The sequence below is a fragment of the Oncorhynchus nerka genome, linkage group LG1 (assembly GCF_034236695.1).
Source record: "Oncorhynchus nerka isolate Pitt River linkage group LG1, Oner_Uvic_2.0, whole genome shotgun sequence".
Lineage (NCBI taxonomy): Eukaryota > Metazoa > Chordata > Actinopteri > Salmoniformes > Salmonidae > Oncorhynchus > Oncorhynchus nerka.
The window spans coordinates 32,745,810-32,760,762 of NC_088396.1; the positions used below are offsets into that span (position 1 = coordinate 32,745,810).

Below are 14,953 nucleotides of genomic sequence, written 5' to 3' on the forward strand. Positions count from 1 at the left end.
CAGCAGCAATGACTGCTGTTATATACAGGATAATGTGGGGCCTTCATGGGCCTGTCTTAGTTGAGTCATGGGGCATGGGTAGGGAACTGATCCCCACGAAGAGCACCTTGCTTTGGGACACAGCCTGGACAAACAGCCTGCTCACTGACATTTCAGCCATTGCGTATGACATGAAAAGAGTTTGCAAAATAGTCTGCTGTTATTCAGTGGTGTAGGAAGCAATGGGATAGAACCCAACAACAATACCAGGTGTGACAGCAGTGGTGAAATATTTATCACTGCTTCCATTTCACATGCTCTTATTAACTCTTCATCTGATATAGAGACCTGGAGGTTGGCGACATTCACCATGTTATTGTGATGCCTACAGCACAGGCCTCAGAGAAAGATGGAGGATGTTTTCATAGATGTATAAAGAAGGTTTGTCCATGTTGGTTAAGTCAATGTTTTGAGAGGATGTATTGATTCAGTACGATCTGCCGTTTAGCTGATCTACCACTGTAAATATTGTCTGCACTAAGGCTACAAAACATTATTTTTATGAATTACAGGCTATTTGTCATTGTTAAAGACTAATGAGTTAACTGACCGAAAGCCTTATCTAACAAACTGACAGACAGCAGAAAGAAGAGAGAGAGAGAGAGCCCTTGCAAGCACATAAACACATTTTGGTTACACCTTACAGTAATATAATAAACCGTTTATTTATCCATCATAAACATGAATAAATCCAAAAGGTGACACTGATCTCTACTTCAATCCCTCTCCCACCCATTCAATTTGATTAACAGACCCAGGGTCAAATAAAGAGTGTGTACTTGCATGGATGTGGTTTTATGAAGACTACAGGAAAACAATGGTCAAAAAGTCAATACTATAAGTTTAGCAGCAGGCCACATACATTCAGCATGTGTGGATTCATTTCTGATGGGGGAGCTCTTCACTATTATTCTCTCCATCCACTCCCCCCTGCACCTGCAGCGTTTTTCTCTCGGTCTATCTGTCTCTCAGACACTGACTGATTCTGCTTCCCGTGTTGGTGAGGCTTTACAGTGGAGTGAGTGGGAGAGCGAGAACGAGAGATAAAGCTCTTAAATTGAATTGAGAGCGAGAGAGGGGTAGGGCGGAGAATTGAGAGGAGCAAGCTCACTGCCAACTGTGGTAGCGCAATATGGAGTAATCGCGGCCGTTCGACAACGACGGGAGTAGTTTACAAAGAAAAACCCGCTTTGGATCGACATTACATTAGCAAGGAATAAGATAACAATTTCAATTATGAGATTACGGCATTGCATATAGACAATTGACTTGAAGAGACTAAAATAGACGTTGCAATTTCTATGTATTATTGAAAAATGGCGAACGAGTCTCCAGCTAAAAGTCTAGTGGACATAGACCTTGCCTCTTTGCGGGTGAGTGCAATGCATGTTATACGGATTTGTGTTATTTGCTGTTCAAATCTTTGTATTGTAATTTTATTGACGCCACCATGGGATAAACCCTGGTAAAATGTGTCACGTAGTATGTGTTGTTCTTATTGTGTATACCGTTAGATGGCTGAGTTCCTATCATTCTTTTGTTTGCAATGCTCTGGGATGTAAAGGCAATTCGGTCGCAACCACCTGATTTAACGGGTTGTTAACGTGGCCCATACTAAACCATCCCTCTCTCACAAACAGTTATTTGGTAAATGTTAACCATTTGATCATTTAATTTTATAGGACCCAGCTGGTATTTTCGAACTGGTGGAAGTGGTCGGCAATGGTACCTATGGACAAGTATACAAGGTTTGTTTGGATTTTCATATTCCATATAGGCTATATACTCAAAATAGGCGGAAACTAGCTCAAACATGTATTTTTCTCCCTGCTCAAGAGAAACTGCAATTATAGACCGTTGGACCAGTGCGGTCTGGATTAGTAATGCGCTGAGATGCAAAGGCCAACCTATATAACTGTTCCTTTTATTTTCTTTACGATTTTTTCGTGTGTTTTATTGTGTTAGGACTTACCAACTGTTCGTTTATTTATCCGTCAACAACATGTAAGCCAAACCAGACCCTCATTTTCCTGCCAATGCTTAGGCTATCATACGTGCCTGACAAACTTCTCCCGTTGCGCTACTGGGTGTGCACGGTTGCGCATTCTAGTTAGGCCTACTGTATACTCAGATCCGATGCCGTGATAGGCAAATTGACATGCCACTGTAATAACAGTCGACTAGTTCAGCATGGGATTCAATGTGTAGGAGATTGCGCCTACAGTATCCAGCTACCGTCACCCCTTCCCCATGTCACTGGAGAGTGGTAAGAGCAGCCTACCTACATCACATCCTGTTGTTTTGAAGCTGCTGTTACCTTGTAGAAAGAGAGAATATGTCCAGACTTGTTCAGAATAGACGACTTGCATCACCCTGTTGTCGCCTGATTTTATTGGTCACATGGATTCCAATAGAAGACTATTAGACCTGGGTCAAATAAATTGGTTGAAAACGTTCAAATAGCCAATTTGATAATGATTTAGCTTGCCTGGTCGCATATGCAATGGGATAGTCTCAAAAGTGCCAACTCAAAGCCAAATAAATTGCACTATATAGATTATGTATTTGACATAAGTAATTAATTACATAAACTTATTTGACATAAAACCATCTGTAAAACTAACATTTGGACAAATGAGTCCTCCGTGGGTGGAAACACCCCAACAAACAGATTCACAGTGTACGCTACTACACCCTAATGTATACAATGATCTGGCTGACCAGAACTGGATCAGTGCAGATCACACAGGGGCCTAGTGATGAACTGAGTCAATCGATGTCCAGTGATACAGTGATCAAAGCTGACCTCCATCAGCTTTACATAGCTGTTCAGTAGGGTATCATAGAAACATGTAATAATCAGAGGACATGTCAGAGGTCCAGAGTGAGGATACACAGTGGTGTGTATTCATTGATGCCAACGGAAGCCAGGTGTCCCCAAAATGTTTATCTTTCGTCTCTCAAAAATATTCTAGAGGCTGAATGTATCTCATCAGAGAAAGCATCCCTCTGTCTCAGTATGTTTTTGTTTTTTTAACAGGTAAGTTGACTGAGAACACTCATTTACAGCAACGACCTGGGGAACAGTTACAGTGGTGAGGGATGAATGAGCCAATTGGAAGCTGGGGATGATTAGGTTACCATGATGGTTTGAAGGTCAGATTGGGAATTTAGCCACGACACCAGGGTTAACACCCCTACTCTTACATTAAATGCCATGGGATCTTTAGCAACCACAGAGAGTCGGTCCACCATTTAACACCCCATCTGAAAGACAGCACCCTACACAGGGTAATATGATTTTTTTTGGGGGGGGCCCACTGGCCCTCCAACACCACTTCCAGCAGCACCTGGTCTCCCATCCAGTGACCAACACTGCTTAGCTTCAGAAGCAAACCAGCAGTGGGATGCAGGGTGGTATGCTGCTGGCAAAGCTTATCTGTGTAGCGTATCTATCTGATGTCTGGTCAGAAAGAGTGTGTCATTGTTGCCGCCCATAGCATTGAATTCATGGGAAGCCAGCGAGCATTTGGCATCCCTTGATTCAAATAATAGCCCATTAGCGTTGAGCTAAACTGAGTGAGCTCAGCTGTGAATGGTTCTGGCACACCCCAAAAAATGATCAAGGGAAACCAGTTTGGGTTTGGCTTCAGACCAATCATAAGCCAAATGTCATTATTGACAGAAAACAAAAATTAATTTGTTGCATTTCATTGTTGTTGTCCTCTGGTGGCTAGCTGGCTAAAATCGTCTCTTTCCTAAATTAGCCATGGATGGAGATAGGGATTTGGACTTGTGGTTTTACTTAATTCTCCGTACTGGCTAATGATTATAATGGCGATTCTGATCAACCGTAAACTAATACATTGTCCCCCTGGTCTGAGAGGATGGAAGATCAACATGTAGCTAAATATAGTATGCTAATGTTAGCTAGCTGGCCTGGCACATCGTTGCCCATGAAAGGAAGTTAGTCTAGTGAGCAAGTATTTTAGCCAGGTAGTCTAGGACAAAAAAAACTAAATACGTGTACTGTATGACCGAGTGATAGACCGTTTAGGCAACATGAAAGAGGAGGATGGTATTGGCGTTTCTCTACAAGTAGAGTGAGTCAACATGTTTTTTCTACTTACACACACACACACACACACACACAGAAATCAGTGCCATGGATAGCCACATCATATTTAGCTTACGTTGATGGGACTAAATCGTTTTTGCTATCTTTTAGTTGTCATTGTATTAGACTAAGCATAGGTGATTTAGATGTTGAAATGGTGCTGGAATAGTGGAAGCAGCTCCCGTTTTCTTTGCGACTTGCGGTAACTCCATGGTTCTAAATCAATAGTTAATTAGTAGTCTGAAAATTTGTCAGAAACATTACTTTGCTTGACCATGCCTAGGGCATGTAACTGTTCGCTACATGCAATATGTTTTGTGGACTTCACCAGACAGATGTTGCTCTCCAGTTCTATGCTGAAAGAAATTTGTGGTTGAATTTATTCTGCCACTGTTTTCTTATTGTCTCGGCCTTTAGGCCTATATTTCACGGTGTCCAGGCATATGAACTAGCAGGTTATAGAGCAAACAAAGCAATTATCACAACACAGGTTGTAATATGCCTTTTCTTCTGCATTGGCTTCACCGGTGATTTTACCCACACATCGCTAGATACAGGCCCTTCCTCTCTCCAGGAATCCACAGAATGTCAACATCAAGATACAACCAAGAGTTTTCTGTAGTATGTCATTATCTTGATTCTGTCTAAAACCATCCACTCTGCATTTGGGTGTGTGCTGACAGGTTGTCTTCCTTTTAGGGACTGTAGCAGATATTCTCTGTACATAAATCTAAAAACATACATTCTGTAGCAGCCATTTTCTCTTGAGAGCAGATGATACCCTTGGCTGAATCAACTTGTTTTATATAAAATCATTTCACCATGAGTAGCTAGCTACAATGTCTTCTTAGATCTGGGGACTGGCACATAAACAATTTGCTATATATAAATAACTGGGCGTAAAGAAATGTTACATCAAATCATATTGTTTAGGGACTGCCAACGTCATGAAGGCTGCCGGTGGATTAAGCCTACTCTGTCATTAAAATAGAGAGTTTCCCATATCCTACATTCATTTAGTGCCTCAGTCTTAGTGTGTTTGGGGTTTGCATATGTTTTGATCCACAGCTGTGAGTGTTTGTGTTAGGATCTGCATGTGTATATTCGATCTACAGCCCTTTTTGATTGGCCATCATATTCAGATGTGCTAATGGCAGCTGTGTGCCTTTTTTGTAGCTATGTGGACAGCAGCTGTTGTGGTGGGGAGAGAGATTTCCCTCAGATTACACAGACCCACAAAGAAAACAAATCCAATTTTGATAAACTCCCAAATCCAATTTTGATAAACTCCCATGTCTATTAGGTGAAATACCACAGTGTGCAATCACAGCAGGAATATTTGTGACCTTTTGCCACAAGAAAAGGGCAACCAGTGAAGCACTATTGTAAATACAAACTACACTGAGTATGCAACACATTAAGAAAATGACAGACTGACCAGGTGAGTCCAGGTGAAAGCTATGATCCCTTATTGATGTCACTTGTTAAATTCACTTCAGTGTAGATGAAGGGGAGGAGACAGGTTAAATACGTTTTTGAAGTCTTGAGACAATTGAGACATGGATTGTGTATGTGTGCCATTCATAGGGTGAATGGGCAAGACAAAATATTTAAGTGCCTTTGAAAGGGGTATGGAAGTAGGTGCCAGGCACACCAGTTTGTGTGAAGAACTGCAACGCTGATGGGTTTTTCATGCTGACTAGTTTCTTGTGTGTATCAACAATGGTCCACCACCCAAAGGACATCCAGCCAACTTGACACATAGAGAGAGATAATCTCATAATCAAAGGTATTTTTGTTTAGAGGGTAAGACCCAGCAGGAGTTGTAATGGGCCATTCTGAATGCATGTCTCACACCCTCTAGTCCTAAAAACATCTTACGCACACTGTCAGTCAATGAGTAAGTAGCATTTCCCCCGTGGGGGTAACATTTTTTAACCCAATTATAAACCCTCATAATAACTGTCTAGTCCATTCTACAACTGGTCAACGGTTCAGTTAATTCTAGTTAGTCTGACATGGTTATTTTCAAGGAACTTGATATTGTTTTCTTGGTCATCAGCTTTGCTGTAGAGAGCTGGTGGATGTTAGTCAGACGTGAGGAAGTAGCAAAATGGCAGAAGTCATCATGTAATGACGAGAAGTTGGTGGCTTGAGCGGTGTACTGTGTATAAGTTTTTCAATACATTTCAATACATTTCAATACATATTTTTTTTCCAACTTGTGCAATGGATATAGGAGATAAAGTAGATTGCGTTCTCATTTCACCTGTCACATTATTTTACATTATGAAGCTTACGTAGTTACCCAGAACAGTTGAGCCAGTCAGGTGTTTGTAAATAGCACAACGGGAGAAATCGGGAGCATGTGAGTCCAGCTCTGTATTGACAGGGTTGCGTTTTATATTGAAAGTCAAGTGTTTTTTTTGTTTCTATAGAGTGATTAGGGATGTGCAACTATAGTTTTCCTTAACAGAAAATACATTAGTGCAACACATTCAGAAAATGTATTAATTTTCATCAGATGACAACAGAAGTGTAACGCTATTTGATTGCCAGCATCACAAGTAAATGAGCGTACAATGAAAAAGCAAGGTCTTTCTTTTTTTGTGAAATGATGCATTGCCGTCATATTTCTAATGTTTAGGCCTGTCATATAAAGAATGTAGCCAGGTATGTTTCCTAATGTTTTGCTTAAAGTTAATCTGGCATTTTCCTAGAGAAAAATGGTCTGGCTTCACAGAGGAGAAAAGTAGCTACACATCAGTCAGAGTGCTGTCAGCTGATAGAATGCCGTTCGTGGATTCTCGAGTTTAGAAGTGCAACTGAAGCACAACATTTGTCTGATGCTGAGAAGAAATTACAATAAGAAGCATTTTAGATCTGCGTTTATAAAATGCAGCAAGATATTTCTCGGCTGTCTGTTCCTCCCGCTTCTCCTCTTCTCAGAGCATGTCCAAACTCACCAAACTCTTCGGTTAGCTCCTCCCTATAAATGCCTAACTTTATGAGCTGGATTGCCTGTCTTTGCAATTAGTTTATTTTCGTTTGTGCTTATTTAGAATATTTAGCTAGCAGCCTCCATGGAAATGTTCTATTACTTGTGCTAATTTTGTTAGCATTCTGGTAATAGATGCCCAATGGGATTTTTAGCGTTTTGGCTCCCCCTTGTGTACCAAGCTGATAATACAGTAAATCCTGGGGTGACAGAAAATGACGATATGAAAATCTGGATACCGCCAAACCCCACACTGTTTTTTGCAATGTCAATCTGAAGTTCCATTTTGGACACAGAGAAAGATGTCGAATGAGTCTGATTGCTTATTTGAGCTGGCTCAAACGCATTAAGAAGCAAAGAAATTCCACAAATTAACAAGGCACACCTGTTTAATTGAAATGCACTCCACCACCTCCTTCTCCATCTGCCCTAGGTCTACAAGAGATGAGAGAGGACAACGATGAGAGAGCGAGTGAGGAACAGGGTTATGGTCCATTGTGGGAGGTGTGATGCGGTGCAGTGTCCATGTAGTTTGTAGTGGGCACCTACACTTATTTACAGCAGCTTAAACGTACTAGAAGCCTGGCAAGAAGTAAGGCCTGATTCTTCACCTGACTTTCATTTCCACTCTCTGCTGGTGTCTTTAAAAAAAACTGAAGGAAAGTGTAAATTTAACACTGGATTGCTCCTTCCCACAATAATGTCAGGCACACCAGTCCATGGCATTAGCTACCACCTAATTAAAACACTGTTTGTGGTTAACACCTAGTTTCCCCTCATTACCTGCCCCAGGTGTAGGTCCTTCATAAACATACCTACATTCTACCCAGATGAAGTCACTGCTACTGCGTACTGAAACGCTGGCTCGACTCTCCCTAACGAGTTTAATAGAGAGACTGCAGTTGTCCTTTCCTTCCCAGAGCCCGGCCACCCAAGCACAGGGGCTCTGCCTAATGCTTAGCCCCCTGGCAGCTTGCTATGAAAGGTGGAAAAAGCTGAAAAAAATACAGCGATCCACCTCTCTCCTCTGCCTCTCAGCCACGCATAGACATGTCTAATTGGCAGCTTATGGCCATGATGTGACTGGGTGGAAACTTTACCCCCTCATTTAGATCTTGTCCATTTACCTCCTCTCCCCTTTTAACATCCCCCTGATTATTAAGCTAGCGTTGGTTCTTCCAGCTAGCCCCCAGTACACCATGCCCACCCACTCCCCTGCCCCACATGATAGGAAAATTAAGACACAGTGAAGGGAGTTGAGACCTGATCAATAAGGGCTAAGCGTTGTTCTTCGCTTGCGTGCCTCCAACAAAATACAATCATCACAAGCACCAGCTGCTTGTTTGTCCTGATCGCCTTCAGACTCATCACTTTCCAAACCATAAGCATCTTTATGTCCCCTGTGAAGAGACAGATTGTTATACAATGCACTCAGTATGTGTTGGTGCTCTGTTATAGGGCGGCCCAATGACTAATAAATTCAGACAATGGGGTAAATGGACAGCCATTCTAGCTCCCAGAGATTGACAGCACTGATCTTTTTGAGTGCTTTTCTGTGAAAACACTATTTCCTCTGTGTGGGTTTGACAGCTCACTGGATACTTTCTTCACAGATACAACTTTGAAGTCCACAATGCTATTTTGCAAGGCTTGCATTGTTTCATTGCGTCTGAAGAAGACATTACAGTATTATGTCTATGTAGTGTGTAGAGAAGAAGTGTGCTCTGCTGGCTTTTAGGTCTTTCAAAATGAGGCTGCAGCTCTACCCTTAAAGAGGGTTAGCTAGACATGCAGGAGTCTTTTCCAAGTTATTCTATCTAAACCAAGAAGGAGACCAGTAGATGGCTGTGAGTCATAGGTCTACACAGGAATGCACACACGTCCAATGGCACACATGTCATGTCACTGTCAGTTCATCAGTCACGCGTGTTCGATGTGTCCTGTGGTGTGGGGTAGTAGGTTTAGCTTAGTCAGATGTCGCTCTCCTTCTCCCCCTCTCTCTCTCTCTTTCTTCCTCTTTCTTGCTCTCTCGCTCGCCTGGCTGTATTGATTCTAAAAAGAGTTGTCTGTTAGACACAGAGAGCCTGGTGCTAACTAGCCTCACAGACAACAGCTCCTATCTATTTCTGACCTCCTTCTGACTGATAAGGCCTAGAGAAGGCCTCTCTGTTCCACATCAAAATGTCCACCGTGGCCGGCCAGCTGCCATCAGATCCGTGTGTACCGGACAGACAGAAGAGCAACTGTGAGCAGGCGGGCTCTGGAGAAACCCCACAATGCTACACTCTGCCAGAGGGGTTCAGACACAAGAAGATAGTATGACTGTCTTATGTATTCTGTCTATTAGTGTAGTCAATCAAGCAAGGTCCGATGAATGGTGGTACTAGCAGTTTAGGATGAGAGACATTGTCTTGTGGCTTCTGGCTGCAAGACATTCACTAGTTCTTAGGTATATATATTCAGGTTCTGTGTCTTGAAAGGTCTAACTCGGTGTGTTGTGTTTGTTCTTAATGACAGTTGTGGCTTGTCTGAGCCTTTAGGGTTTAGCATACTACTGTATGGGAGGCCATCTGGACTGGGTATAGGGGATATAAGGATGGGGGAGGCAGGCTGAGGCACTCTGTCTGATCTGTGTGGGCACAAGGTTTTAGGTAGAGATTGGGGAATGTAGCATAAAAAGAAGACAAAAAACAGCAGGTGTCCATTGGAATAGGTTATACCACTCTCAGTAGTGAGACTGTTGGTATATCTGGCTGTATTCACTTTAGTTTAGGGGTATCAAACATATGGCCTGCAGGCCAGTGGTTTGAGTAAATAAAGAACTCTATACTTTAAAATGACTAAAACCAAATTCAAACTGTGTAAAAATGATAATGCACCTGCAGTCATTCAGTTTATGTCCAGCTCGCTAAATGACATCTGGAGAGTCAGGGAACATCAGAAAAAAGGACTATCTTTTGCAAATTTTGATGGCGAGGAAGTTTCAGTGTGGCCTTCCGGCCCTCATTGAAGACCGGATGCGGCCCCTGAGACAAAATGTGTTTGACATCCCTGCTGTAATGTTGTACCTCACTCTTTGTTTTAATGGCTTTTTGTATTGCATAAAAGTTGTATCTCCTCCAAACACATTTCTGACCATGGCCCTATTGTCTTCCATTTTGGTTTAACCATAAATATATCTATCAGTGTGTTTATTTATACAAAGTTTAATTTGTCTTATTTTGTAGTTTTCCTTCACTTAAACTCCCCCCACTTACCACACACACTCACTTAACACACTATCATGCAATCTCCATATGTCCCTGATTCTTATCATGGCTGTTTCTCTTCATTGGGGGCTGCCTCTTTCCTTTCATCCCCTTCCCCTCCACTTTCAGGGCCAGGCAGCTGGTTAGACTGACTGACTGGCTGGTTGAACTGAATGACCGTGGGCCTCATTAAGGTTGTTTTAATCTGATTCACAACACTTGAGTGCTGCCCAAGTCACCTGACTAGAACACAGGTCACCTGACTAGAACTCAGGCCTGTGATTGGAGCAGAGCACTTCCTCCTGTAGCTGGGCAGACTCTCTAAACTCCCGAGAGAATGTGTGCTTCAAACGCACATATGCACACAAAGATACGTCCTCATAATCTATCTAACACATACATACTTCCACACACTGATGGAGATTCAGAGTTGAACCCAGACGTGCTACCTGTCCCAGACCTGCTGTTTTCAACTCTCTAGAGACAGCAGGAGCAGTAGAGATACTCTGAATGATCGGCTATGAAAAGCCAACTGACATTTATTCCTGAGGTGCTGACCTGTTACACCCTCGACAACCACTGTGATTATTATTATTATTATATGAACATTTGAACATCGTGGCCATGTTCTGTTATAATCTCCACCCGGCACAGCCAGAAGAAGACTGGCCACCCCACATAGCCTGGTTCCTCTCTAGGTTTCTTCCTAGGTTCTGGCCTTTCTAGGGAGTTTTTCCTAGCCACCGTGCTTCTACACCTGCATTGCTTGCTGTTTGGGGTTTTAGGCTGGGTTTCTGTACAGCACTTTGAGATATCAGCTTATGTAAGAAGGGCTTTATAAATAAATTTGAACACTGAAACTCTTTCGCATGCACTGACTACACATACACAGGCATGTGTTGAGACACTGAATTTCACTTTCTCTCCCCCGTATCACATTTAAATTATTTGAATACCCTGAGTAGCACACGCATGCAGTACCAGTCAAAAGTTTGGACACACCTACTCATTCAAGGGTTTTTCTTTATTTCTACAATGTTCTATATTGTAGAATAATAGTGATGATATCGAAACTATTAAATGGCACATGGAATCATGTAGTAACCAAAAAAGTGGTAAACAAATCAAAATATATATTTGAGATTCTTTATAGTAGCCACCCTTTGCCTTTAAATTTTTTTTAAATTTTACCTTTTTTTTTACTAGGCAAGTCAGTTAAGAACAAATTCTTATTTTCAATGACTGCCTAGGAACAGTGGCTTAACTGCCTGTTCAGGGGCAGAACTACATATTGTGTACCTTGTCAGCTCAGGGATTTGAACTTACAACCTTTTGGTTACTAGTCCAATGCTCTAACCACTAGGCTACCCTGCCGCCTTCATGACAGCTTTACACACTCTTGGCATTCTCTCAACCAGCTTCATGAGGAATGCTCTTCCAACAGTCTTGAAGGAGTTCCCACATATGCTGAGAACTTGTTGGCTGCTTTTCCTTCACTCTTCAGTCAAACTCATCCCAAACCATCTCAATTGGGTTGAAGTCGGGTGCTTGTGGAGGCCAGGTCATCTGATGCAGCACTCCATCACTCTCTATCTTGGTCAAATAGCCCTTACAGTAATTCCTCCTTTAAAAGTTGTGAGTTTACGCTGTGGGATTTAGAGGTCATTTGTGGTTTAGTAAGGTACCCTGCGTCACCACTTCATTGCTCCACTGATTATGCTTTTGGGTCCTACTGTGTGTCTAACTGACAATGAATGGGCGACATACCCCTAAATAGAAACTGATAATTGTGCACGACTTCAGTATTACTTACTAAAACTGTTGTTACAATAAGGTTTTTATTATTTTTATGTTAGGATTATTTTGCTCTTACTGTATTCCACTCCCAACCAGTCACATTGTACAGCGCCTGAGTCGGTCTAAGATACTGCATAGCAGTGCAAGCTGTGTTGCTACAGATGCTGGTTCAGTGTCTGTGCCGGCCTCGACTGGGAGACCCATGAGATGGCTGTAGGTTTTTGGTTTTTCTCCCTCTAAAAACAGAAATAAATCATTCTAAATAACAAACTGGCTTTTTTTTAAACAAATTAGTAACAATGTCTCACACCATGTTCAAGAATGGCCTTTTTCTCAATCATTTTACGTTATTTGAAAACAAAATTATCTCCAAAATATTTAAGGGGCGTTACACTAATAATAGCGCTGACTAGGGAAACATTCTCGCTGTTCTGTTCTTAGTGCCAGTCTGCACGTTCAGACTAAAACAATGTATCTAATAATGGCATCTTTATGCATTCATTAATACAATAATGATACAAATACTGATGTTTATTTAGTTATGGATCCATAACGAATAACTATGGGAATAAATATCACTGAATTACAGAAATATCCCCCAATCCTCTATATGTAATTATTGGTGCAGAGTCATGTCATATTTTGTTATATACTGTAGGCCTACCGTAAGCGACACGAGTCTCACTAGTGTTGAGTAATGTGCTGTTAAAAGTGGTGTAGGTCTTATTTATTTATAGAGCACATTGAAGTTAGATGCAATAGAATTTTAGCACCGTTCCGCGCTGCTCTGAGACGAGCATGGGGACTGGTCTTGATACATCAATGAGATTTTATTTTCACTGTATCCCCATTTGGGTATTGGTTAGACTAGATTAGAAAATGATGGTGTAGAAATGTAATGCTCTTATTGCAACCTTTATTTAACTAGGCAAGTCAGTTTAAGAACAAATTCTTATTTTCAAGGACAGCCTACTCCTTCCTCCTCTTCGGGGAATTGAACCCTGGTCTCCCGCAGGACACTGTTTTCTTTAGCTAAATAGCCCAGTACTGTACTCCCGACCGTCACGTTGTACAGCGCCATAGTTTTCGTTCCATCCTAATGGAAATCCAGAGGGTTTTTCATTTTCCTTGGACAAGAAACACCATAATACTAATCAAATTAATCACAAACTAAAATTACTAAAAGTAATTGGAAAGGTAGATACAAATTATTTGTGACATTTTGGTTACAATAAAGAATGTAAACAAGGTGCTGTGTTTTTATTTATGGTAGTGATGGACAGCTGGTGGCATTTTGAAAACAGGTTATCAAACACGTTGCCAGATTAGCAGGACAATAGACTCTTTATAGCCCTGCTACTGTAGGTGTGAACATCCCCCTACCTGCAATGTATCCGATGCTTAAGTACTCTGAAGTGTTACATTTCCAACTCAAAACAGCAGTACATTATTTCTTCATCAACATCTTAATGCTTTTGTTAATAAAATAGTGATAAAAATAGTCTTTCAAACTGCTGATGTTTATTTAGTTATGGATCCATAACGAATTACTATGGGAATAAATATCAGTGAATTACTGAAATATTGGAACAAAGTTGTCTAATGAAGGTAAACAAATTGTTGCTTACTGGAAAATACTCTTTCAAACACACGGTCACATTGTACAGTACCATTATGGATATTAGCAGAGCTATATGTTGGCCTTTATGGGAGGCGCACAATTGGCCCAGCGTTTCTCTCCCTCTAAAATCAGAAATAAATGTTTTTGCCTTTACAAATATTATTTTGACCTTTATTCAGATTGCAATAACCTCCAAAATATCATTATATATTATCAAGTTGATGACAGTCATATAGCCGGCACCTACATAAAGCTGAGTGACTCACTCATTCATGGCTTTGGATCAAAATAAATACGTACCAACATTCTTTCTGATAGTCTTTAATAAATAAATGTCTTAGTTATCCTGACCTGGACACCATGTACAGTATTATAATAGTCCATTATGGGCTATTAGCGGGACAATATACCTTTACCAACACCTCTCTGTATTTTGATTCTTTGCTCCGGAGTGGATGGGCGTTGCTACAGATGCAGGTTCGGTACCCGTGCCGGCCGCCACCGGGAGACCCATGAGGTGGCTTTTGGTTTTAATTTAGAATCCTCCAATCCTCTGTATGTAATTATTGGTGGAGAGTCACGTAATGTTTTATTTTGGGTATTAGACTTTTGGGTATTAGTATCATTAGAATAATTTAGAATCATGTTAAACAAATCAAAATATATTTGAGATTCTTCAAAGTAGCCACCCTTTGCCTTGGTGAATAGTGAAAGCCTTGTCTCATTGTCGTTGTGGATGCAGCCGTGGGCATTTTGACACCAGGCACGAGAAGGGCAGCCTCTTTCTCTCTCCTCCTCGAGAAGGGCAGCCTCTTTCTCTCTCCTCCTCCTCTCCTTTGTCTGTGCCAACTCTTTGCTCTGAGCTGGAAGACTCATTAGCAAGGTGTTCTACATGCCAACACTGCCTTTAACAAGAGGGAAAGAACTGCTGCAATCCTCTCCCGCCAGCCAGCTTATATACAGCACTGGGACCCCTTCCCAAGGGTACTGCTAAGGTATTGAACTGACTTCACAAAGACCTTCCCCCTCTCTCCTCTCTCTCCACAAAAGCCTTGCAGTTCCGACTAAGTTTGTCTCAGTTGCACAGGTGGTGGGGGTGTATACATTGAGGGGAAGTGGGTGGTAGGTTAGGG

General features: G+C 41.6%; 1 protein-coding gene across 9 annotated transcripts in view; it reads left to right on the plus strand.

Moving 5' to 3' along the window:
- Nucleotides 1-1,042: 1,042 nt before the first annotated feature.
- Nucleotides 1,043-14,953, plus strand: part of LOC115129434 (mitogen-activated protein kinase kinase kinase kinase 4-like) — a 97,838-nt gene continuing 83,927 nt past the window's right edge. For 2 of the 9 annotated variants that reach the window (XM_029659780.2, XM_065018211.1), the window contains exons 1-2: nt 1,044-1,412; nt 1,722-1,787. In XM_029659780.2, the coding sequence (XP_029515640.1) occupies nt 1,356-1,412; nt 1,722-1,787 (123 nt within the window). In that variant the 5' untranslated portion in view covers nt 1,044-1,355. Of the gene's footprint in view, nt 1,413-1,721; nt 1,788-14,953 lie in introns of all 9 variants that reach the window. The other 7 variants (XM_029659806.2, XM_065018216.1, XM_029659858.2 and 4 more) reach the window with 5 other exon arrangements.